Source organism: Aplysia californica, unplaced genomic scaffold (genome assembly GCF_000002075.1).
Source record: "Aplysia californica isolate F4 #8 unplaced genomic scaffold, AplCal3.0 scaffold00030, whole genome shotgun sequence".
NCBI classification, from domain to species: domain Eukaryota; kingdom Metazoa; phylum Mollusca; class Gastropoda; order Aplysiida; family Aplysiidae; genus Aplysia; species Aplysia californica.
Window position 1 is genome coordinate 2,280,537 of NW_004797300.1, and position 27,976 is coordinate 2,308,512.

At 39.2% G+C, this 27,976-nt stretch overlaps 1 protein-coding gene across 1 annotated transcript in view; it reads right to left on the reverse strand.

Moving 5' to 3' along the window:
• LOC101849272 (probable phospholipid-transporting ATPase IF) overlaps nt 1-27,976 on the reverse strand; it is a gene marked incomplete at its 5' end in the record, with an annotated part of 53,036 nt that overhangs the window by 9,523 nt on the left and 15,537 nt on the right. The window contains 15 exon segments of the mRNA XM_035973791.1: nt 7,393-7,603; nt 8,707-8,813; nt 9,512-9,577; nt 13,592-13,671; nt 14,703-14,761; nt 16,605-16,732; nt 17,616-17,675; nt 18,809-18,954; nt 19,679-19,781; nt 20,318-20,474; nt 21,586-21,777; nt 23,157-23,278; nt 23,705-23,808; nt 24,524-24,666; nt 26,971-27,236. Coding sequence (XP_035829684.1) covers nt 7,393-7,603; nt 8,707-8,813; nt 9,512-9,577; nt 13,592-13,671; nt 14,703-14,761; nt 16,605-16,732; nt 17,616-17,675; nt 18,809-18,954; nt 19,679-19,781; nt 20,318-20,474; nt 21,586-21,777; nt 23,157-23,278; nt 23,705-23,808; nt 24,524-24,666; nt 26,971-27,236 — 1,944 coding nt within the window.

A 27,976-nucleotide genomic window follows, 5' to 3' on the forward strand; every position in this document is an offset into this window, starting at 1 on the left:
AGAGAGATAGACAGACAGACAGACAGAGAGAGATGAATGATTCAAAGACAATGAGCGACTAAAATGAAACGGAAATATTTTTTAAAACTGTTTTTGTACTCGTATAAACTACCTACCAATTATTATTAGTGAATTTTTTCAAGGGTAGACAGCTTGACATAGGGGTGAGAGGAAAGTATATGGAAGGAACAAAGACAGATAATAATAAACACAGTAAAGAGAGAGCAAAATGTACTGGCAGAAAAAAGAAGTGTGCATAGAAATCCAATATTGTACTCACAGGACCAAGTCTCCTAAGAGTATCTATTATTATTTTTTTCTAGAGGATAAGCAAACGAAAGAAGTCACGAGACTTAATAATTTCATTGAAGTATTCATATTTGCACAAAAAAGTCCATCACAAGTTGAGCATCCCAATTTCCATATTCACAAAATGCAAGAGAAAGGTTGTTTTATTGCATAAAGACCTTAGAAGCAATACTAAACTACTGGAAAAGCAAAGAAGGAGAAAAACCAGAAAGAGGTGGAGGAGCAGAAGAAGAGCGCAGAGAAAAAGAACGCAAAGAAGAAAACGGCCAAAAAAAAGCCCAACCCAAATGAAATGAATTCCCCAAAAATCTAACTAAGTCCTGACAAAAAAAATCCTGACCCCAAATCTTGTCACCTCTCAGCACCAACTCCAAAAGACAGAGACAAACCGATAAAACCAAAACTAAGTCCTTACAAAAAAAAATCCTGACCCCAAATCTTGTCACCTCTCAGCACCAACTCCAAAAGACAGAGACAAACCGATAAAACCAAAAAATGATATAAAAACCCCAAAATCAAACTGAAATGAATGGGACAACTAGTAGAACTATAGAGACCTTGGGGAATAATAATATATGTAAAATTCAACCAACAAAAATTATAATCAAAACCAGAGAGGACAGAGCAAATCACATTCAACAAAGGTAGATGAGAGATAATACTTCTCTCTCTTGCCCTTTTTTAATTCCCAGTGGAGCACAGGCCATCAACAGTATTACTCCAGCGAAGCCTGTCCTGAGCATCCTTTTCTATCTGTTTCCATGATGTCCCCGCTTTTTCAATTTCAGCTTGTACCGCTCGTCTCCATGTCATCTTTGGCCTTCCCTTCTTTCGTTTTCCTTGTGGGTTCCATGATAAAGCCTGCCTGATGATGATGCTTGACGGGGGTCCCCTCAGGGTGTGTCCAATCCATTTCCATTTCTTCACCTGTACGTCTTCCTTTATTGGCCTTTGGCTTGTTCTCTCCCACAGTTGAGCATTAGGTGACTCGATCGTACCACTCGAGAGATAATACTTAGTTTCTGTTTTTTGCATTCCCACAGCTTCGATGCAAAGAAAGAAACACAATTCAAACCAGCACCATGAGTCCACGACCAGCGCTTTTTCTGTTTTGATTTGTTTTGTTTGCTCACTTTTTTTAAGTGCTTTTTTTTGTAACTGCAGGTGTTTTAATTTTTACCCCCTCCGACACAATTCAGATCATTATCTATAAAGGTTAACCATGTCTGTATCAGGCCTAACCAGGCGCTTCCAAGATGTCGATCTGTCAAAGACAAGCAATTTTCTCCTCAACAATGGACGGTCGTCTTGAACAGGTAAGACTGATTATCCTCTTGTCTTGTCCAAATCACTCAGCAGCGGTGAGGTGAACAAAGGCAACTGAACAATAATTAATCGAAACCAGCATCACCAATAATACACCACCAACTACGAGCATACTATTCTAAAATATAAGACTGATGGCCCAGCTAATTAACAAGTCATAACCGTGCAACTACTAACAAACGAGACAGACGAAATGAAAGGGCAACATAATGAAGAGGTGAGCCAAAGACAACCAACGCACCACACAAATGTGAACAACAACAGCCTCAACTCTAAAAGTGCAGACATCACGGACCATTAACAGAGAGATTACAATGCATGCACTTGGAGGAGTACACTTATACATTCCTTATTTTCCACTTCCATCATTACAATCGAACCTCTGCTGTGAAATTCTTGAGTCGAGCATTGTGTACTGTGTATACTTTGTAAGAACAACTTCAGTCATTTCAAAAGTTGAGAACGTGACCCTCCATAAGGACACTGGCCATAAAAAAATATTTATCAAGGAGGATACAAAACATCTGTACTTTGATCCCACATGAATTCGAACCCCAAACTTCCATGCCCAGGCCAAGTTTACCAAGCTACCTGCAGCACAGTGGCTGACTGTTTGTACTGACCAGAAATCCACCAGCATAATGATAAACCTATAGTGCTGGGTGAACACCACAATAATGCATAATTACAATTACAGAGACAAAACAAAAAACAAAACAAAATAAAACAAAACTTACCAGTGGCACTCGCCAACTTTTGATGCATTCAAAAATAAAGAAGCTGGGTTTGATTAAATTTACGATAAGTTCCCAAAATCGCAGCAACATTTAGACAGGAAAATAAAAGAAAAGGATTGATCACTGTTCACGGAAAGCCCCAAAGATTGCAACAACATTTAGACAGGAACATAATAAATTTTAGTAAAATAGTGAAACATTTGTCGTAGTACTTCTCTTAATCAAGTGTCTCTGTTCACTTGCTGTCTCGTCTGTCAAGGCATCTGTGAGTGTTGTTCATTGTTTTGTTTTTGTTTGTTTTAGTAGAGGTTTTACGGCGCTCACAACTGCATTAGGTCATATAAGTGTTAAAGATTAGAGGTGTTACAAGAGAGCAACATAAGCAAAAAAGAAGGAGGAGAGATAAGGACGATAGATGTTGAATTGGAAAGAAGGAGCGAACCCCACCATAGCACCCACCAACCATCAATAACCACCAGCATACTAGACAGAGAGTTGACAGCTTATAATTAACCAACAAAGCTGGCTGAAAGACAGGATATCTTACGAATATTTCAAGAAAAATACTTGTTTTTGAGCTGTGTGAAATATTTACAAGTACTCATTTTCTGATTCTGACAAAGTAAAGTGCTTCATAAGGATAAAAACTGGCACTTCAAAAAAGGGGAAAAAGACACCAGAGCACCTGCCAACCACCCAATCTATAGCACTGGTCAAATTTGAAACCAGACAATTATACTACCATCCTAAATTATTTGTCACGAAACCAGGACACAAGCCCAACATGTGAGCCGACTGATTTTAGCATAATACTATGAAATTCTTTTTCTTTGGAAAAAATTAATGATAAAATCAATGACAATAATTTTCCCCAGAAAAGAGTTACTGTCCAAAATATTCTTGGAATCAAGGTTCTTGCTGTGGATCTCAATCATTCAAAATGATTAAACATTGTGTTGTATTTCATGAGAACATCATCAATACAAGACACACGAGGCAACTTTTGTCACACTTACAAAGAAAAAAAAAATTGACATGTATCGGATAAAAAAGCCAAGCAAACACCCATCACCTCAAAACCAACAATCTATCATCACTCGACTTGTACATTTTTTTCCAGAGTTTAACTTGTCCACTATGAAGACAAAGTATTGTGTCATGAAATGAATGATAAGTGGAAAAAGCAAAAGTATCTACACGACGTGTACGATGTAAAAAAAAAAAAGATCGGTAAAATGCGTCTTGAAATTCTGACTTTTGGACAAAAAAAGTGGTTAGGCATAAATAATAGTAATATAAACGAAATAGCATAAATTTTAACTCTTTCCACGTTGCTTGCCCCACAATATGTTACGTATGAGTCATAAAATAATTGCAAGTGGAAAGAGTTAATATTTACCAACTATGTGAAACAAAACTGTATAATGGACAAGACGCATGCGTGTGTTTATTGCATAGGAGTTGATGTGAGAATAACCTACACATTATCTTTATCATGCAGTGGTCAGAGGCACCGGTGGTAGCATGCACTTTTTCTCAAAATCATAGGTGAGGCAGCAAATTTCTCATTAACACTTCACGCACATTCTCACATAACACAAAGGACCCCATATGTTGACGCTCCTAGAGTGAGGTAAAGCTTAGGTAAACTTTCACAAGTTTGAGTAGGAGTATAAGTATAAGATGTCCTTGAAGACAATTTGGAATTTGATAAGTGAAACCTTCAGATCAAAGAAAGCCTATTTACCACACTACTAACAAAGATCTAAAAAAATCTCTGAATAAAAATAAACCCTAGTATTACCTGACTAACATTTATATCTAATACAATTTAAGAGGTACGTTGAGATGTGAAAACACACCGAATGAACTAATGCAGGCATTTATACCATGCTCACAAGCATTTACATCTTTTGCGAGGTTTGTTTCTAAATGTTAACTTGAATTAATACTTGTGTTATAAAACGTACTGGCCAATATGCAGCAAGATTTGCGGTGCTGAATTTTAAAAAAAACTTTAAAAAAAAAAAAAAAAAAAAAAAAAGTGGGCCTGGAAGGGTAAGGCAAACGTGGCAGGAGGACATAAATCATCACATAATGCCATTCCTTTTACCCAGTTCTGTTTGAATTTTTTGTTCGTTGTAGATCTGATCGTGTCAGTCACGATTAACGAAATGCTTGTAGGGAACAGACGAAGGCAGTGCTTTCTCAAACTGAAAAATAAGGGAGGTTACTTTGAGTAAACACATTCTCTGATGTCACACATACATAATCTGTTTTTCATCTTCTAACTGTTTGACTCCCGGTGGTGACAGCACTGAAAAACAAATTTTTCCTTCGAAAGGTATGATTGAGAGATAAAGAACAAATGACAAGGACACAACAGTCCATTTTTCAAAGAAGAAAGGGAAAAGGAGATCAGCACACATTATGAATACAGGCATTTTGAGGATTTGGAACGTAGAGTGTAGAGTTATAATTGCAAAGCCTATCCCTTTTGGGAAAGGCAAAGGCTATTCTGCACCCCCCCACCCTCCATACAGAAGAAGATCTAAAAAATACCCCAAACCCAACCACTAACCCCCTCTCTGTTCATGTCAGAACAATTTCCACTTATGTGTCAGACCAGTGTGTCACTACTATTGCGGGTTGAATGTGGTAATGGACCTGTCCATTTATCACACTTTTTGTGATATAAATTAGACATTCAATGACAAAATGGAGACGAAAGAATTACTTGTAAAGACATCAAGAAGACAAGAAGACAGTTTCACACAGAAAATGAACACAGAACAAGTCTGAGCAACAAGACAAACTTGTCCACTTTGCCAGGGAGATAATACCATATCAACGACACATTGTGGGTTGGCATAGAAAGAGTTAATGATGAGAATACCAGTAATGGCCGGCTTCTTCCAGAACACTCAGAAAGAGGCTAGTGAAATATGTATGACGCCAGGGAAAAACAACCCACTTCGTCGGTGGCCTAGTGGTTAGGCTCTCGGACTCGCAACCGTAAGGTCATGGGTTCGAATCCCGTCAAGGGCCTGACGTTGTGTCCTTAGGAAAGGCACTTTACACGAATTTTCCTCATTTCACCCAGGTGGGAATGGGTACCCGGCTATAGACAGCGAAAGATCTTGTCTGTTTGTTAGTGTTTGAGCGCTTAATCAGCTGCTTGCACTGTATACTTCCCGGGAAGCTGAGAATGTTTCGGAGTGTTCTATGGTCTGCTGGGGTAATAATATTATAGTGTAAAGCGCATAGAGCCTGCTGTTGAGCGGGGATATGCGCTATACAAATGCTATTTATCATTAAGGATAATTGGGAATCTCATAAAAATAGAATGAAACAATATCTGTCTGCTACAACCATCACCACACCAGGTGCAATCACCTTCACAACAATAAACCACAGTAAGTAGGTAGCCAACACCAAGGGTGTACAGTGAGACCATTTATATTGCTTTAGTGACTTAACCTTCTCCGCCTCGCTATATATAAACACTTTATTTTAAAAAAAAAGCGACAAAAAACCCCAACTTTAAGTAACACTCTTGACCACTGCCACCATGCTTCTAGAGCTGGGAAAGATAATATCTTTCATAGATTTTCAAAGAATTTCAGGTTCAGATTAATCAGTCTGACTTCATTCAAACTTCAGGTACAATTATCAAAAGACTGAAAAACAATTTTTTTTAAAAAGCGCTGATTTCTCATGAAAAAATTTGCTCTACGCCAAAGCTGTATAATCTGCTATACAGTTTTTAGTTGTCAAATAAAACTGCAACAAAAGAGTTGCAACTACTGTAGCACAGAAATGAAAAGTTTGTTTATTGAAAATTTAGTTCAAGTTCAAGCAATGTTTTAAAAAAATCTTTAGAAAAAGGGGAAACTTTTGATAAGACACTGTTCTATTATGCGATGCATGTAAGAAACTAAATACGTAAAGGACAAGATAAATTTATATTTGTCAGACTTCAATTCAAAACAAGACTTTACAAAAGATACTTTTCCTCTACCTTTGTATAATTGTCAGCTATGCTTTATTCGTGACGAAATGCTTTCCTGTAGTGTGGTATGGGAGGTTTTTACACTATGGGCAACAAACAATTGGAGTAAAGCCAGGTATAATTTTTGCTCGCAGCCAGATCTCAAAGCATGCAGTTTCCAAGCTGCATCACCTCTCATTTATGAAGGGGGAGAATGCCGTGCTCATCAAGAATAACTCACAAAGTGAACAGCGGATTCATCACGGCTGGCTTGACTTTATGCCACAGAGCTCATTTGTGGATAATGGATACATTGCTAGCATCATTCATTATATGAAAGCCTTCGGAAAAAGCAGAAACGAAGGAAGATACAATACATCAGTACATCACAAAGTGAGAATAGATGCATTGCAAATTTCTGAATACACGTATTGTAAAACATGGCACACTTAAGTGACACACAAAATTTAACGCTGCAAAAAAAAAAAAAAAAAGAAAAAAAGAAGACACATCTTTCTTTTATGCCTTGACATGCCATAAAGGAATGGCACTAAATAAGACTTTGAATACAATACACAAACCTATTAGGTCATGTGTTTCAACTCTCACTTCCTGGATAATCAGTAAAACCAAACGATATTCAAAGAAGAAAAAAAGGAGGGGGGGGGGGGTGAACTGTCACAAAATAAAGTGAAATTCTAGAATATTCCATTTTCCTGGAATCACAGATATTTCAGTAAATATTGCCCACCTTCCACTAAAGTGAACTGCCTATAAGCCCCTTTTTCAACAAAATAAAAAAATAAAACTAAGTTAATTATTAACTACAAATCCCATGAAAATGTCTTCTGAAAGATAATCCCACCTACGAAAAAAAACACAAAAAACACACAATAAAAAAACAAAACAAAACCAGACTGCCCCTTCTAAAGAGTAAGGTATCACTGTTTAATACAGGGGATGAAAACAACCGCAGCAGAATTTAAAGTTGCATACTATAAAGAAAACCTTCCCCCACCACTCACTCACCACACTTTTACTGCTTGAATCACCACCACCAGTACTGCTGCTGCTTCCCTCCTTCTCATTGGCTCCACTTCTCATGTCCCGGAGTATCTTGAGGACAAAGTCGGGCAGGAGAGCAAGTACGATAAAGAGAAGGAACGCAAGCCAAGCGGTGGGTGTGTCGTACAGCTGGTCTAACAGCTTGTAAATGTCGTGTGTCTCCGTCACCCACGACCTGGACAGGAGAAGGTAAAAAAGGGCCGGATATAAAGATTTTTTGAGGCAGTCATCACAATAATCATAATAATAATAATAACACTAATATTGACAATAACAGTCCTTTACCGGGCGAAACGTTGAACCAGTATTAAATTTGAAAAATCTACAAGTCTCAACCCTTTATTATTCCCTGCTATTTACAATGATAACGATGGTAATAATGATGATGAACCATAATAATATTGATATTATCAATATTGATGATGTTAACGATGAACCATAATAATATTGATTATGGAAATAACACCAACAATAATAATAATATTAATAACAATAATAATAATAAGAAAATAAAAATGCAGATAATTTCTAAAGTGCCCATTCCCGTTACAATACAGCACTAAATGCTTTAAAATACCTTCCTCCTAACACAAACACATGAACATGCATACATCATCATCATCCAGTGTCAGATCTGCGACAGACATACACTCTTAAATAAGCAGACACTCATACTATTACAGGGCAATCGATGACCACACGCGCGCATCACATTAAAAAATGAGGGTACTATGCTTAAGAAGAGCTAACTATCAAGATGGCATTTCTAGATCATGATCTGCGTTTTACAATTAATCTCCAACATAATTGTCTTTGTCTGTTTGTAAAAGTTTTTAGTTTTGGGAACCCATTGTTTATTCAAGTCATGAAGTTGACCTTACTCCTATCGGCCAAAGCAACACGCTTTGTGTCATTCCTGTTTACTCCTTTCCACCAGAACGAAAAAGAGCGGGTTTTTTTTAACCTCCCCTACTTGAATACAAATTTCCATTCAGTCCTCCAAATCCATGTTTCTAAAATTGGTCAAGTCAAAAAGAGATACCAGGATGGCCCAATTTATGACAGATACCAGACTTTAAGTCTAATGCGATTGAGAAGAAGAAGAAGAACAAGAAAAAATAGATACCATACTTTTTTTCTTTGTGAGCGCATTGTATCACAACAACTTCAGATAGAAAGTAACAGTCACTTTACCTCTCTCTCTATACAACTTTAACTTAAAAAAAACCCAACCCACCCCTGTAGAGATCAGTGACCTTTGACCCATGTATAACTTACGGCCACCAGAAGTTGACATAGATGGAAGTAAGGACGATGATGCCAGCAAAAGTGAAGAGGTAAGACAACACCATGGGTAGGCACCAGAAGTTCGTCTCCAACATCAACTGTCAGGCCAGGCAGTTATGGGGATAATAATAATAATAACAACAGTGGCTTAATAATAATAATAATAATAATAATAATAATAATAATAATAATGATAATAATAACAACAGTAATAACAACAATAAAAATTGAGAAGATAAAGAAGAGAAAGACTCAAGGTTGTCGATGGAGAGAGGAGAAAAGAAAAGTAATAAATATAATAAAGTAAAATAATAAAAACAATAAATAGAAAGAGTAAGAAACATAGTAAAGTAATATGTCTCTTTTCGGGGGTCACCCCTTGACCCGTTAGCTTCATCTTTTTCTTTTCCTATTCGAAGAGTACTAATCCCCCCCCCCCCCACCACGAAAAGGGGGGGTCTATTTGGGATGGAAATTATTAGATCTATCTTGAAGCATTTACAATAATTTGCTTGCTTTGCTTGTTTTGCTTGCTTGCTTGCTTTGCTTGCTTTGCTTGCTTGCTTGCTTGAGGAAAGAAGAGCACTTTAACACATTACAAGTCGTGTAGTAAAGGGGAAAAGAAAGACAGAGAGTCAGAAACAACTGGGGGAAAGAAAAGAAGTAGGACCTAGCAGCGGTGCACTCCAACCAACTGCAGAATAATTTGCGATAAATCATTGAATTTCACCTGGCTACTGTTCTGTTCTAAAAATCAGTTGGATAACACCTGATATATAAGTAAGCCTTTCTTTACCTTCAGATTCACTGTGGTCACACAGGTAAAGTACACGAGGGAACCGAAGCCAAAATTGCCAATTATCTGAAAAGTAGAATGGTGTGCAACAATTTTGACAAGCATGTCTCAAACTTTATAAGGAGAGAGAGAGAGAGAGAGAGAGAGAGAGAGAGAGAGAGAGAGAGAGAGAGAGAGAGAGAGAGAGAGAGAGAGAGAGAGAGAGAGAGAGTGTGTGTGAGAGAGTGAGAGAGAGTGAGAGAGAGAGAGATAGAGAGAGAGAGAGAGAGAGAGAGAGAGAGAGAGAGAGAGAGAGAGAGAGAGAGAGAGAGATAGACAGACAGACAGACAGAGAGAGATGAATGATTCAAAGACAATGAGCGACTAAAATGAAACGAAAATATTTTTAAAAACTGTTTTTGTACTCGTATAAACTACCTACCAATTATTATTAGTGAATTTTTTCAAGGGTAGACAGCTTGACATAGAGGGGAGAGGAAAGTATATGGAAGGAACAAAGACAGATAATAATAAACACAGTAAAGAGAGAGCAAAATGTACTGGCAGAAAAAAGAAGTGTGCATAGAAATCCAATATTGTACTCACAGGACCAAGTCTCCTAAGAGTATCTATTATTATTTTTTTCTAGAGGATAAGCAAACGAAAGAAGTCATGAGACTTAATAATTTCATTGAAGTATTCATATTTGCACAAAAAAGTCCATCACAAGTTGAGCATCCCAATTTCCATATTCACAAAATGCAAGAGAATGGTTGTTTTATTGCATAAAGACCTTAGAAGCAATACTAAACTACTGGAAAAGCAAAGAAGGAGAAAAGCCAGAAAGAGGTGGAGGAGCAGAAGAAGAGCGCAGAGAAAAAGAACGCAAAGAAGAAAATGGCCAAAAAAAACCCAACCCAAATGAAATGAATTCCCCAAAAATCTAACTAAGTCCTTACAAAAAAAATCCTGACCCCAAATCTTGTCACCTCTCAGCACCAACTCCAAAAGACAGAGACAAACCGATAAAACCAAAACTAAGTCCTTACAAAAAAAATCCTGACCCCAAATCTTGTCACCTCTCAGCACCAACTCCAAAAGACAGAGACAAACCGATAAAACCAAAAAATGATATAAAAACCCCAAAAAATCAAACTGAAATGAATGGGACAACTAGTAGAACTATAGAGACCTTGGGGAATAATAATATATGTAAAATTCAACCAACAAAAATTATAATCAAAACCAGAGAGGACAGAACAAATCACATTCAACAAAGGTAGATGAGAGATAATACTTCTCTCTCTTGCCCTTTTTTAATTCCCAGTGGAGCACAGGCCATCAACAGTATTACTCCAGTGAAGCCTGTCCTGAGCATCCTTTTCTATCTGTTTCCATGATGTCTCCGCTTTTTCAATTTCAGCTTGTACCGCTCGTCTCCATGTCATCTTTGGCCTTCCCTTCTTTCGTTTTCCTTGTGGGTTCCATGTTAAAGCCTGCCTGATGATGATGCTTGACGGGGGTCCCCTCAGGGTGTGTCCAATCCATTTCCATTTCTTCACCTGTACGTCTTCCTTTATTGGCCTTTGGCTTGTTCTCTCCCACAGTTGAGCATTAGGTGACTCGATCGTACCACTCGAGAGATAATACTTAGTTTCTGTTTTTTGCATTCCCACAGCTTCGATGCAAAGAAAGAAACACAATTCAAACCAGCACCATGAGTCCACGACCAGCGCTTTTTCTGTTTTGATTTGTTTCGTTTGCTCACTTTTTTTAGTGCTTTTTTTTGTAACTGCAGGTGTTTTAATTTTTACCCCCTCCGACACAATTCAGATCATTATCTATAAAGGTTAACCATGTCTGTATCAGGCCTAACCAGGCGCTTCCAAGATGTCGATCTGTCAAAGACAAGCAATTTTCTCCTCAACAATGGACGTTCGTCTTGAACAGGTAAGACTGATTATCCTCTTGTCTTGTCCAAATCACTCAGCAGCGGTGAGGTGAACAAAGGCAACTGAACAATAATTCATCGAAACCAGCATCACCAATAATACACCACCAACTACGAGCATACTATTCTAAAATATAAGACTGATGGCCCAGCTAATTAACAAGTCATAACCGTGCAACTACTAACAAACGAGACAGACTAAATGAAAGGGCAACATAATGAAGAGGTGAGCCAAAGACAACCAACGCACCACACAAATGTGAACAACAACAGCCTCAACTCTAAAGGTGCAGACATCACGGACCATTAACAGAGAGATTACAATGCATGCACTTGGAGGAGTACACTTATACATTCCTTATTTTCCACTTCCATCATTACAATTGAACCTCTGCTGTGAAATTCTTGAGTCGAGCATTGTGTACTGTGTATACTTTGTAAGAACAACTTCAGTCATTTCAAAAGTTGAGAACGTGACCCTCCATAAGGTCACTGGCCATAAAAAAATATTTATCAAGGAGGATACAAACATCTGTACTTTGATCCCACATGAATTCGAACCCCAAACTTCCATGCCCAGGCCAAGTTTACCAAGCTACCTGCAGCACAGTGGCTGACTGTTTGTACTGACCAGAAATCCACCAGCATAATGATAAACCTATAGTGCTGGGTGAACACCACAATAATGCATAATTACAATTACAGAGACAAAACAAAAAACAAAACAAAATAAAACAAAACTTACCAGTGGCACTCGCCAACTTTTGATGCATTCAAAAATAAAGAAGCTGGGTTTGATTAAATTTACGATAAGTTCCCAAAATCGCAGCAACATTTAGACAGGAAAATAAAATAAAAGGATTGATCACTGTTCACGGAAAGCCCCAAAGATTGCAACAACATTTAGACAGGAACATAATAAATTTTAGTAAAATAGTGAAACATTTGTCGTAGTACTTCTCTTAATCGAGTGTCTCTGTTCACTTGCTGTCTCGTCTGTCAAGGCATCTGTGAGTGTTGTTCATTGTTTTTGTTTTGTTTTAGTAGAGGTTTTACGGTGCTCGCAAATGCATAAGGTCATATGCGCGCCAGAAGATTAGATGTGTTACAAGAGAGTAACACACATAAAAAAGAAGAAGGGGAGATAAGGACAATAGATGTTTGATAGGAAAGAAGAAGCAAACCACACCAGAGCAACCGCCAACCACCCACTTGCTCAGTGTGTTCATGTAACACTGCTGACTCCAGTATCCGTTCATCTAAGCATCATTGTCAGTCATTGGTTACAACTTGAACTTGTTACACATTTCTGTCCAATAAAGACGTCAAGCTCTGGAGTATGACTTGTTCATCTTATCTTGTAACAACATTAACCCATCACTAAGTTCCGTAACCTTAAACCTATTGACTGGCTACAGTTAGGCACATTACAATCTCCCCAAAGACTCAGAGTCAGAAAAGCCACGTTTTTGCCTGTAAAAATTGTGAGGTGAAGATCTTAGAGTAAGTTATCTACTGGGCTACAGCAGGGGTATGAGGAAGAAAAAGAAGAGGAAAAAGAAGCCTGTGAGAGAAGAGTATCCCTGAAAAGGAGCTAAGTGGCGTCAGTGGCCTAGTGGTTAGGCTCTCGGACTCGCAACCGTAAGGTCAAGGGCTCGACGTTGTGTCCTTGGGAAAGGCACTTTACACGAATTTTCCTCATTCACCCAGGTGGGAATGGGTACCTGGCTATAGACAGCGAAAGATCTTGTCAGTTTGTTAGTGTTTGAGCGCTTAATCGGCTGCTCGCACTGTATGCTTCCCGGGAAGCTGAGAATGTTTCGGAGTGTTCTATGGTCTGCTGGGGTAATAATATAGTGTAAAGCGCATAGAGCCTGCTGTTGAGCGGGGATATGCGCTATACAAATGCTATCTATTATTATTATTATTAAGTGACCACTGAACTGGTCTACCCAATTTTTATTGACAAAGGGAGATAACAAAAAATACATTGCTTCCAAATTTATAGAGCAGTAATCAGAGACAACAAAAAAAACAAAAAACAGCTGGAAAAGTTCACAATGCATGATAAGCCTGAAAGAAGGTAGAAATCCATGGTAAGGATACTTATAACTCACTGCGAAGAGAGATTAAGATACGTAGTTACTCACCTTTCCTGTACTGAAGATTGACACATCATCCCATATAAGAAACATGTAGCCAAAGAAAAATACAAGGCAATGCCATAAACCTGAGTGAAAGGACAGAAAGAAGAAAACAAAACATTCAATTAAAGGCATTTTTGAAAGGAGAGCAACTTTCTCTCCCTCCCTCTTACTGCTGTTAGTTTTATTTTACGGTACTTGCAACACAATTAGGTCATATAAGTGCTGAAGATTAAAGGTATTACAAGAGAATAGCAAACACAAAAAAGAAGGAAGAGAGAAAAGGACGATAAATGTTTAATAAGAAAGAAGTATAAACATGGCTAGACATAAGTAAATCTTTAATAATATGTAGAACATCTTATGTCAAGCACATAGCAAACTTTCTGAAAACAGCTGTAATTCCCACTAGAAACTGAGTCTACACAAAAACAGTTTCTCCAATTCACAAGTGTTTCGGTTTCGGTATGTGTTTTACGGCGCTCTCAACTGCATAAGGTCATATGAGCGCACTTTTACGAGGGTGAGTGAAGTAATGTACACGATCGTTTTAGAGGTGAAGGCTCCAACTCCCATGAGAGCAGATGGCTAGCCACTGACATTCATCAGCCCATAGTGAATAATAAATGGTAAAATACATGATTATTCCGAATACAAAACATGAAAAAAAATCCAAAACAAACATCTATCATATCTCCAAAACAAACATCTATCATATCTCCAAAACAAACATCTATCATATCTCCAAAACAAACATCTATCATATCTCCAAAACAAACATCTATCATATCTCCAAAACAAACATCTATCATATCTCCAAAACAAACATCTATCATATCTCCAAAACAAACATCTATCATATCTCCAAAACAAACATCTATCATATCTCCAAACCAAACATCTATCATATCGATGTATCTATCAAGCTTCAACAATCATCTAAAACTAGTACATATTTTTTAAAAAAGATTTAGAATTAAAAAAAAAATCTCTCTCCACCCTCTCCTCCTTCAAACCAATAACTGGCAAAACAAAAGAAAAATAAAACACAATCCCAAACTTGTTCTGACACTTAAAAAAAAAATGAAACCAGGCATCAAAGTGAATGGATACATACCTAAAGCATTCCACTTGAGGAACTCAGGCCATGACAATAAGGCATTTCTGGTGACAGTTCTGAAACAAAATAAGGGTAAACATTTAAATTATGTCTTAAAGACGGTCACCCACAGTCTAAGAGAAAACTGATTATCTTAGACAGACGGGCATCTCAAAAAGTGTCTTTATAATATTACAAAAAGGATGCGAGGAAGGAAGTCGGAAGTGGTCATTTGTTTAAGTGACTGTCTTGAACAGGTGGCAGTTAACACTTTGCCGCCTCTTCTCGCCGATGGACAATAATAATAATAATAAATAGCATTTATACTGCGCATTTCCATTTCCTAAAAGATGCTCAATGCGCATTACAATGAAAAAGACATCACATCTTAAAAATTAATCGACACAAATGTGTACGTAAAACAAAGTATTATACATATAATATAAATGCATATGTGTAAAATTTTATACCAGAAAAACAGTCTCGTAGTGAGGTTGAAAATGTGTTCACTAAAAATATACAATGCAATATAAATTCACGAACAGTCAAAATACAGTTGAAACGTGAGTAACTAGAAACATTCATTAAAACATTAATTCTATACAGATAGAAAAACATTTTCGTTCTATCTCTCTCTCTCTCTCTCTCTGTCTGTCTCTCTCTCTCTCCCTCTATCTCTCTCTCTCTCTCTTTCTCTCTCCCTCTCTCGCTATCTCTCTCTTTTCTCTCTCTATCTCTCTCTTTTTCTCTCTCTCATTCTCACTCGCTATTTCTCCAGTCTCACAGTCTGGCATACACATGCATATATATCACAGTACATCATTATGACAGGTATGCTTTTGTGAATAAAAAATGCTTCAGCTGATTTTTGAAAATGGAAATTGTTGGGGCAGATCTTATTTTATATGGGATTTCGTTCCATACCTGGGGACCAAAGAACAAAAAAGAACGCTCGCCGTATGTTTTGTAGTTTTATTTTGGAGTTTTAAGAATTAGATTGTCAGAGGCTGATCTAAGGGCTCTAGGTGGATTATATAATTCCAGGAATGTTTTAAGATAAAAAGGTGCACTATCATTTATACCTGTAAAACAGAGAACGACGATGTTTACCACCCAGTTTCTTTGGATTTTCCCCAAAATACCTTTGCCTTTCAATGCAAGGGTTTTTACTATATGAGCCTTGTGGCTGCAAAGTGTTAAAGCAGGTTTGACTGTATTTGGATCTGCTGGGTTTTTTTTCTTTTTTCGAGTTACACAACTTAAATGTGTTTACTGATTTATCAAAATTCTTTTCAAATTTATATGCTTTCATGTATATAGCATCAATATGAAACATTTCTTAAGTAGGAAATGCAGACAATAGTAATGTTAGTGGAGCAGTGCCTTACATAGAGTCCAAAATGGCAATGAATGCGGGCTATAAAAGATAAGAAACAAACAGGAAAAAAAAAATATGCATAACAACGGAATCACTTGAATTTATTCTGTTCAATAGCTCAAGAATTAAAAGAAAAAACATCTAGCAAAATTGATTTTATTCAATTTTTCAAACCAACTGCATTATAAATATAAGCCCCCCCCCCCCCCCCCCCCCACCCAAAGAAAAAAAATAAGAAAAAAACAAAAGATGGCTTCAAAGGAAAAGACTTTTGAGGTATGATATTACCAAAAATATAGAGCTTTTAGATAAACGTACTGAGACAACCCTTAAACCACTTAGAGAATTACAGAACATTCAACATGTTTCACACATGGTTCTCTCTTTCAAGACTTTTACATAAAGATTAAATCAGGATCATTTTGAAACCAAACAAAAAGACCAATAACTCTGGCATGATTTTTTATGCAAACATACATACAGCAAAGATGAAGAAGAAAAAAATTTAATTAAAAAACAAACAAAGAAGATGTTATTCATACTTGTACAAATGAGGCTTTCCCAGTAGATCCTCCTGCGGCTTGTGTTGTTCAAACAAGCCATAGATAAGGATGGGTAGAGAGGTGAAGGTCAGGTTGTAGAACAGCAGATAAAATGGATCGAACAACGACTGAGGACAAAGCCAAACAAAGCTTGTTAGAACATATTCCAGAGAATAAGCAAAAGAACAAGAATCTGGACAATAACGGTTTATTTTAAAGCAAAAGTGAAATTATTGGGACACTATCTGTATACATTTAAACCAGGGGACTCAAATTCAAATTACCCCGGAGCTGTTGGGGATAGAGTCTAGGTGAACCTGGGCCCTGAGAAATATTCCGCAAAAAGCTTGGGTTATGACGACTTATTCAAGGACACACCAACATTCACACCTTGAGTCGCTGACACTTGCTTTACATTATTTTTTAGTCTGAACCCACTGCTCATTCAACCAGTGAACGTGGAATATTTGTTACAGCCCAGGTTCACCTACACTTTACCCCCAATAACCCCCCAAGTAGTTTGAGTTTAAGACTCCTGAGCTAGAGAAACCATCCTTCCAAAAACTAAATTGTCTGCCAAAAACAAAGACAACAATTGTAATAACACCAAAGAAATCGTCGGTGGCCTAGTGGTTAGGCTCTCGGACTCACAACCGTAAGGCTGTGGGTTCGAATCCCGTCAAGGGCCCGACGTTGTGTCCTTGGGAAAGGCACTTTACACGAATTTCCTCATTCACCCAGGTGGGAATGGGTACCCGGCTATAGACAGCGAAAGATCTTGTCAGTTTGTTAGTGTTTGAGCGCTTAAACGGCTGCTTGCACTGTATGCTTCCCGGGAAGCTGAGAATGTTTCGGAGTGTTCTATGGTCTGCTGGGGTAATAAATAGTGTAAAGCGCATAGAGCCTGCTGTTGAGCGGGGATATGCGCTATACAAGTGCTATCTATCATTATTATTATTATTAAATCAATGGGAAAATCTCAAAAAAAGCTTTAAGAGGAAATGTTCTCACCTGTTGTGAAAAGTAGCTGAATATGGCGTACAAAAGCTGGGAGGTCACAAACGCTACATTCTGTGAAGGAAATAAAAAGACCATCAAACTAGAATTAGTTCTTGTCTTACAGAGAGCAGACACACTTGCCAAACGAGGATCTAGACAGGAACAACCCAACACTCCAACTTCATACAACACTGCAAAACAAATCATCAAAAGCAACAACAAACAAGATTGGATGAACAGATGGGCCCTGGGAAAGACAGGCAGAGCAGTTTTCAAACATATGACCACAACAAAAAGGTATGACAATATCAACCGCCTTCAGAGAAAGAAACAGACCACGATCTTCCGCCTACGAACAGAACATATACAGCTCAACTTCCACCTGAACAGAATAAACCCGGAACTTCCCCCAATGTGTCCCTTGTGTGACTATGCATATGAGACTGTGGAGCATCACCTGTTCCACTGCACAGCCCTAAATGACATCAGAGCTACCCTTCTCCCTCCGAGACCTAACATAGACAACACACTCTATGGAACATTACAGTAACTGCAGCAGACCTGCACTTATCACTACATGGCATTGGACAGAAGGGTGAGAGCCCAGCTGTTGCTCGATCGATAACAACAACAACAACAACCTGTCTTACAGAAATGCCAACTGGATAAAAAAAAAAATCCCGAACTTTTCGTACTCAAAGGAAGTGTGCATGTGCCAACTCAACATTTTCCGATTATAATAATATGGGAGGCAGCAAGGTAGAATCATGCGCTCTTCAAAATAACGAAAGTAAAGAAATTTACACTGTTCCGCTGGTTGGGTAATTTTTATCTAAATTGTGTTTTTTTTAGCTCAACACCTTCTAGGTCCAATTCAGTGTGAACATTTCTGTGTGTATATTACTGAAAATCATTGACGGAAGGCAAAAAAATGTAAATTTATAGTTTCCAAGAACCCCTATGCTTTGGAAGTGATCAAACTTTGGCGGAAATTTTCTTGCTAATCTTACCTCCGACAACAGGCGACCCCCCAAGTCGCAAATATCTCAACCACTACTCAAGATAGATGGGTACTTTTTTCATCAAAAGCAAGACAAATGAAGCTTTAAGATGATTCCACTAACTCTACATGCCTAAACACTGACAAGTGCTTGATTCCACTGTGTTGTGACACACATGCTCACTTTAGTGAAAAAAACTCTTACCTTGTAAAAAAAGTATTGCACTAGAACAGCTATCCTGTTGTAGAAGAGGTGCCCGTGAAACAAGAGAACCCTGTGTAGAAAACGGAACTTGCCAAAGGCGTAGTCACTGTTACGGACAGCTTGCCTGCCTTCCTTGCCCATGATAGCTGCATGAAGAAAAAGGATATAACAAATTACCACGGTATATCTTATATTCTAATAATATTTCAAATAGGATACAGAGAGTAAGATAGAAAAATTTCTATCTAGAAACTGATACAAAGATGGGAAATGCATTTTTTTAAAACATGTATACTCGATCAAATTTTAATACCGTAATGGTGTGTTTTGTCTCATTACAGGCTTCCTTATCTTCTCAGCAAAGAGTCCACTACAACTTTGGACACCGTTCACCTCTCTAGTATATTCAATTTCATTGCAACAGCATCACCATTTCCCATCTGTACAGTACTAAAATAATGTTGTTGTTGTTGTAATCGATCCAGCAACATCTGGGCTCTCGTCCTTCTGTCCAATGCCATGTAGTGATAAGTGCAGGTTTGCTGCAGTTGCTGTAAGGTTACGTAGAGTGTGTTGACGAAGTTAGGTCTCGGAGGGAGAAGGGTTGCTCTGATGTCATTTAGGGCTGTACAGTGGAAAAGGTGATATTCCACTGTCTCATATGCATAGTCACACAAAGGACACATTGGGGGAAGTTCTGGGTACTAAAATAATAAAGGTGCTCATTTCATTTCATAGTAATAAAAATTAAATTTATACAGCCAATAACTATGCTCTTTAAAATACTCTCTGTGTATTACAACTATTAAACCTATAATTATAAATATTTCTTAAAAACATATCCTGACATAAGCAAGCCATGGCACTCACCAAGCCCAACATCAGCTTCCTGTATCATACTGACATCATTGGCTCCGTCCCCGATCGCTGCCGTCACAGGTTTGTCCGGTGAGTTTTTGATGAGAGCAACCACCTAAAAAAACAACAAAAAAACAACAACAAACAATCAAGTATTCAATTTTAGAGTCACATGAAATGATACAAAAGGTCTCAGATTTACTGTTGACAAATACAGTGGAGTCTGTCTAAACAAAAAAAATCTGTAGGATCCTCAGATTTCCCTTTGTTTAACCAGGATTTCAATTAAGAGAGATATACCACAGCACTGCCATAATGACATAAGACCTAACAATTGTGTCCTTCAACCAAACCACCCACCCAACCATGACCTCCTTCCCCTCAAACAACCAACCTTTGCCTTCTGTATGGGTGACATACAACAACACAACCCTACCATAATGACGTAGGACTTAACAGTGGTGTCCTCCAAACAACCCAGTCCCACCCCTGACAACTCCCTCCCCCCCCCCCCACTTCCTCGAAGAACTCACATTTGCCTTCTCTATAGGCGATAAGCGACAACATAGCATTGCCATTACTACATAGGATCTAACAATGGTGTCCTTCAAACAACCCATATCCCCTCCCTCCCCCTCTCCAGCAACTCACTTTTGCCTTCTGTATGGGCGACATGCGACAACACAGCACTGCCATACACTGTGAGCAAAGCTGGAATAGCTGGTCTGAGTACTGCAAGGCAAACCTTAGGCTCTGTCCGTCTATCACAAGGGCTGGGTTCTCCACCTCAGTATGTGCATCACTTGTACTGAAATATTGCATAAAGGAAAACAACCAAACAATTTTAGTGTTTTGCAATAAGACACTCATAAAACAAATCAATATCTTAGTGTCAGACTGATGAATGCCATTTTGAAAAATGGCGTATGATGGAGTTTTACACAGAGCAGTGGAAATGTTTGTTTTAGTAAGGTTATACGGCGCTTGCAACTGCATAAAGTCATATGAGTGCCAAGGGGTGGATGTCAACAGAGAAGTCCAAATGGGGAATCAGGTTTACTCTTCTCACCTCTCTAGCCTCAAAGGAACAAAGTCTGCACCTCAGAAATAGCAGTTCACAAGAGAGTGACAAACATATAAAAGAAGTAGAGGAAAACGATGATAGTAAGAAAGAGGAAAGAAAAAGCAGCAGTTCCCCTTATGTTGTTCCGGCACAGTATGAGCATGACATTGATAAATAAGCCCAGTTATAATTCTACTGTGTTAAAGAACATGTTAATATCCCCCCTTTGGGAAAGGCCTTAAGGCACTTCAGTTAGTAGCACTGCTCTGGGGGGAGGGGGGGGGGGACAGTCAAAATGTTTGTTTTTGTGAAAAGACTCTTAACTTGTAAAAAGAAGTACCGGCATTGCACTAGAAAAACAATCCTCTTTCAGAAGAGGTGCCTGTGAAACAAAAGTACCTTGTGTAGAAAATGAACTTGCCCAAGGTGTGGCACTTTCCAGTCTGCCTTTCCAATTATAGCAATCACCAGGAAACGGTTTAAAAGAAAACAAAATTTATGTTCATTGATACAGACCCTAAAGGAGGCTGGGTTGATACTGTATTTTTTTTCTCTCAGGAATATAAGGTCACAGACAAAATGATTTCAGCAACTGTGAGTGGTACACTTTCTAAAAAAGCAAATGATCATTGTTTTCAAATTTTGAGAAATGCTAGCTTTTCAATGAGCTGTTTTAAAAACTGAAACCACAGAAGCCTTAATTTCTATGACAACTGCAAAGTCAGTTCAGACGACATCTCATCCTGCAACACCACCTTCAATATTCACACAGAGTTGAAACAAAACCCAGAGTGTAGGAGTGCACATGTATATTTATAGGTATTTCAACAAAACATACACCAGTTCGCCTACTCACAGATGCAACAAATGCCTGATCTGTTCGACACACTGCTCATCCGAGTTGACCTGCGTGAGTCTCATTTCCGTCATCTCCGAGTTGAAGTGACCAGCAGAGTGACTGATGTTCACAGCTGTCTCTTCTTTATCCCCTGTCAACACCCACACCTGGAGAAAGGACAAGAAAAAAAAAGATAAGATTCGAAAAAGTCTAGGTGTCAAATAGCAAATTTAAAAAAGCCCAAAAACCCAACAACAACAAAGAAGGAAAAGAATTTCCACAAGCAAAATGTTCATAAAGGAAAAGAAAAGGTAATCGACAAACTGTATGTTCTGTCCATCCACCTCCTTAACAATAACTAGATCCCGTCTGCTGGGACGTTTCAGTAACCCACTTTCAGCACTTTTTAAGGACCCCCGGGCGAGTGTTGAGTTCCTGCGTGCTGTCGGCATCGCTGGCCGTTTATGAAGCCACAGCGCCAGAAGAGAGAGAGAGAGAGAGAGAGAGAGAGAGAGAGAGAGAGAGAGAGAGAAAGAGAGAGAGAGAGAGAGAGAGAGAGAGAGAGAGAGAGAGAGAGAGACAGAGACAGAGAAAGAGCTCAACAAAACCAAAAAAACAAAACAACAACAACAAAGCAACAGAAGCAAAATTCAAATAAATTTGTACACGGAAAAAATACGAATAAATTTCAACATCCTCAGTATTTCGCAAAGTCTAGAGAAAGAGAACAAAGGTCAATTCTATCCAAGCATCTTTTGAATCAGCAATCTCTTGTAGGTTCCCAGTCTCAAAGAGTTAATCCACCGCGTCATAAATGCCAAATACAGTTGCAATTATCAATACCGGCCACCCATTGTCAAGAAAAGTGTAGGTTATAGACAGGTGGAGGTGTCATTACAATAAAGAGAAAACAAGCAGGAGGGGGGGGGGCGGCGGGGGAGGGAGATTTGGTTCTTTGTACTGGAGGTAATATTGTCGTTGTCAGGAGGAAGAGCAGGTTCATTTAGTTTTGGTAAGAGTTGAATGGCACTTGCAACATTATAAGGTCATATAGTGACGTCGGTGGCCTAGTGGTTAGGCTCTCGGACTCACAACCGTAAGGTCGTGGGTTCGAATCCTGTCAGGGACCTGACGTTGTGTCCTTGGGAAAGGCACTTTACACGAATTTTCCTCACTTCACCCAGGTGGGAATGGGTATCCAGCTATAGACAGTGAAAGATCTTGTGAGTTTGTTAGTGTTTGAGCGCGCGAAATCCGCAGCTTGCACTGTATACTTCCGGGGAAGCTGAGAATGTTTCGGAGTGTTCTATGGTCTGCTGGGGTAATAATATAGTGTAAAGCGCATAGAGCTTGCTTTCGAGTGGGGTTATGCGCTATACAAATGCTATCTATTATTATCTATCATATAAATGCAAAAGATAAGACAGGTAACACTAGAGTAAAATACAAAAAGAAAAAGGAGGAGAAGCTATAAGGATAATAGATGTTTGATTGATAGGAAAGAAGAAGTAAAACCATACCAGAGCACCCGCCAACCACCTGAAGAGGAAGTATGACAGTACACATAAATAGAAACAAAAAGACATCACAAACTAACCAGCTCCTCTCGTCGGGTTAAAGACCTCTTAGCATTGACCAGGGATTCATTGAGGGTCTCGTACTCTGCTTCTGTAAACGTTCTTTGGGCTATAGTGAGTGTCCTCAGGCCCAGCTGGAGAGAAGAGGAGAAACAAAACGGTGGAAAGGGATGGTGGAAAGGGATGGTAAAGAGGCAAAATGATTAAGGTTGGTGGGGCAATGTGGATGGGGGTGGGGGGTGGGGGGAAAAAGAAGATGGTTGATGTTAAAGAGTAAAAGGAAATAATGAATAAGTCAAAGGATTGTTAATCTTTGATTGTAAAAGGAAGTATAGGACAAGTTATAGGAACAATTATTATTGATGTCTCATGTCCCCATCAACACAATTTACATCATTTAAGGGATATGAAGGCCAAAGGAAAAACTTATCCACTTTGAGCCCTCGTATCGAAAAAGGGCTTGAAAATACTTTCCTCCCATCCCCAAAGAAAAAACACAAACCCCCTGGAAACAAACACACCCGAAACCCCATCAAAAACAGTACAAAAAAAGGGATTACCCTGGCATATTCATCAATCATGCGCTGAGTTGTGGCAACATCTCCTACTGCCACTCTGTCCAGTATAGCCACCTCAGCTCCTTTGCATAACAACGTTTTTTCTCCTGAGGGGACAAACGAGGCATGCAAATATTAAATAAGATAAAGAAAAGGACAAAATTTCAAACAACTCTTTCCGTGATTTACATCCCCACCCTCCCCCCACAAATTTTTGGGAACATTCATGAAAGTACCCGTCGCTGTTGAATAAAGCGATGTTGTCATGTCTGCTGCTTTTTGTTTGGTGTCCTGAAAACAAAACAGTTCTTTATGTCTATCATCTTGTCCACGCAAACCATGCAGACAGTTTTGGAACGTAGCCTATGAGTCCATTGAAATAAGGCCTACTAACACCAAAAGGCCTAAAGAATGTCTGGGTAAAAATTAGAACACTGCGGAGGCTGCCTTTTCTGTGCTTTCTGTTTGCCTGATAGTCTTCTGCCACAACAACTTTTGTAAAATTTGTGCGGCTCCTGAAAGTGCGAATATGTTCTTCCATTTTTTAATCGGACAACAATTTATTTAAAAAACAAAAGAATGCATGAAAAATAGCGCAATTCTAAGTATAAAAACAAAAGGTCCCATCCGAGTAAACCATGGGGAGTACTCATTAAAAAAAATATAAGTAACACATTGACTACATACAATAAAAACTTGCTCACACTGTTTAAGCAGTTGTCTCAAGAGAGCAACACACAAATTGTTTTAAATAAAGGATTTGATTGTCAAGATAATAAAACGTACAACAGAGGAATTTTACTAGCCCTGAACTACACTCACCCTTCTCATCTTGTATGATGACACTCATTCTTTTTCTGGTGGGGTCAAAGGGCAGAGTGTGCAGCAACTTGAATCGCTGCATGTCCTTGTGGAAGGTCACTTCCATCATTTCGTCATTATTCCCATGGTAGATAACGCCATACCTTTAGAGGTTCGGAAAGAGAGAACAAAAATAAATGTGGAGAAAATACTTGTAACCCTTCCCCCCAAATATGTACATTATCCTAAACCAATCAACCCTGTGACAAACAGAACTCTTTTTCACCAGCATCCTCTATTGCTCAGAATTCTCACCCTCACATTTTTCCTTCTTCCGAATCTGTAATAGGCCTACAGGATTTAAGCGACATGTTTTATTCATTTCTTTAAATCTAAATTTTTGGTAAGCGTTTTACGGCGCTCGTAACTGCATAAGGACATATGAGTACGCGGGACACATCAAACATTTTCAGTTGGTAGGAAATTTTGAATTTTGCCCGAGTGGCGCCGAAGCCTATTCTTACTGACAAACAAGGGATTTTTAAAGTGCATTGCACACGCAACCTCAAAGATTTTTCCCCCTTGACCGAGAAGGCTAAGTGTAGATCTTACCTACCATAAGATCAGGGGTGTGGTTGAAAGACAGCAGTAAGAAGGAGCCAAGGAGTAGCAGCAGAAAGGCTGCAGAAAGAGTCAGAAGCCAAGAGGAGGGAGCAAAAGAGGTGAGGGGGTGGGGGCAGGAAGGGGAGACGAAAGTAGACCACAGACAATTTCAGACAAGAAAAATTTTCGTTGCTATCTGGATTCGAACTAAGAACCTATTCAATGAGAGGTGAACACTAGGGCTGGATTCTGCTCAATTAATCGAAGGCTTGCAAAGCAGCGGACGGCTTGCGCTAGAGGCTTGCGAGCAGGCTTGAGCTTTGCCTCCCGCTTGCTCCGGTGAGTTGTGACTCGCGGACAGTCCTGCTGTACTGTGTCGTGACGCCGCGAACTCTCGTGGCTGTGGGCTCATTACATAATAGAAGATTCTCTGGTTATTTGCCTTGAGAGGCTTGCACCAAAAGTGCAAGATTGTTGTTTTTTTCATAGTCGGGTTGTTAAAAAATAAAAAGCTCTATTCAATGAAGTTAGAAATTAATATTGGATCGGCTATTCTTACGATGCAAAGGCCTGTTCATTTTTTAATATGCACTAGCCAAGCGCTTTATCGTCGCACGCAAAAGACCTCAGTTCGATTCCCGTATGGGGAGAAATTTTTACTGAGAACCTCCGTCTTTCTGCAGGGGCGTTGTTCCCTCTCAGCCCAGGTTGGTCCTGACATTGGGTTGAAGTACGCCTAGCCCATCTCCTAAATGTTCTGTATTATGTCACTGTGAGTGTAACACATCTACAAAATAGGTTATATATATACGATACAAAAGACAATCACAACGACCCCTGGAGTTTTCCATTTTAGGGTAATCTAAGTCTACTTATTCTTATTACTACCAGAAACCTAGGTCTCTCTTACTACAAAAACAATACCATGCTCCCTCTCACTTATCTCACTTATCCACTCGCTTAGCTGATCAACAGAGGGAAGCTAAAAATAACTTCAGCTCTCTACGTCTTGCACCAAAATAAGCACAGAAAGAAGCAACAACTAATTAATTTGCAACACAATTGTCCTACAACTGTCCTACAAAAACTGTCCAACAACAATTGACCACTGACTGTCCTACAACAACTGACCACCGATTGTCCTACAACTGACCACCGACAGTCCTACAACAACTGACCACTGACTATCCTACAACAAATGACCACCGACTGTCCTGTGACAAATGACCACTGACTGTCTTACAACAACTGACCACCGATTGTCCTGCAACAAATGACCACTGACAGTCCTACAACAACTGACCACTGACTGTCCTACAACTGACCACCGACTGTCCTACAACAACTGACCACTGACTGTCCTGTGACAAATGACCACTGACTGTCCTACAACAACTGAACACTGACTGTCCTACAACTGATCAATGACTGTCCTACAACAACTGTCCTACAACAACTGACCACCGATTGTCCTACAACAACTGACCACTGACTGTCCAGTGAGAAATGACCACTGACTGTCCTACAACTGATCAACAACTATCCTACAACAACTGTCCAACAACAACTGTCCTACAACAAATGACCATCTACTGTCCTGTGACAAATAACCGCTGATGACAGACTGTCCTACAACTGATCAACAACTGTCCTACAACAACTGTCCTACAACAAATGACCATCTACTGTCCTACAACAACTCACCACTGACTGTCCTACAACAAATTACCACTGACTGACCTGCAACAACTGACCACTGACTGTCCTACAACAACTGACCACTGACTGTCCAGTGACAAATGACCACTGACAACTGTCCTACAACTGATCACCAACTGGTCTATAACAACTGAGCACTGACTGACCTGCAACAAGCCTCCACCAAAGCCTTCTCATCAGGCGAGCTGGCCTGGTAGTCATACTCCTCGCCTGTGGCGCTGTAGATGCTGGACGCCCCATTCTGACCGTTATTAGCCTCCTGCTTGCGGTCAACCCGCACCGTGTGACATAGGACCAGCACACGGATGAACCGGTTCATCTCGTCCTGATAGGCAAATAAAATGATTGAAAACGTTTCTTTAGTTTTAGTAAAAGTCTTACAGTACTTGCAACACAATAAGGTCATATAAGTGACGAAAATTAGAGGTGTTACAAGAGAGCAACAAAACACAAAAAAGAAAGAGGAGAGATCGGGACAATAGATGTTTGATAGGAAAGCAGCAGCAAGCCATACCAAAGCACCCGCCAACTAACCACGAAAATGTTTCATACCCCCTTTGGCACAGTTGAGGTAATCAAATAGGCCAACTTTTTGTTTTAGTAAGCGTTTTACAGAGTATGAAACACAATTTCGTCAAATTAGCGCTAAAGGTTAGAGGAGTTACAAGAGAGTAGACAGACAGACAGACAGACAGACAGACAGACAGACAGACAGACAGACAGACAGACAGATAGACAGACAGATAGACAGACAGACAGACAGACAGACAGACAGACAGACACAGACACACTGTGACTTGTCAACATTAATAATAATAATAATAGATAGCATTTGTATAGCGCATATCCCCGCTCAACAGCAGGCTCTATGCGCTTTACACTATATTATTACCCCAGCAGACCATAGTACACTCCGAAACATTCTCAGCTTCCCGGGAAGCATACAGTGCGAGCAGCCGATTAAGCGCTCAAACACTAACAAACTGACAAGATCTTTCGCTGTCTATAGCCGGGTACCCATTCTCACCTGGGTTAAGTGAGGAAAATTCGTGTAAAGTGCCTTTCCCAAGGACACAACGTCGGGCCCTTGACGGGATTCGAATCCACGACCTTACGGTTGCGAGTCCGAGAGCCTAACCACTAGGCCACCGA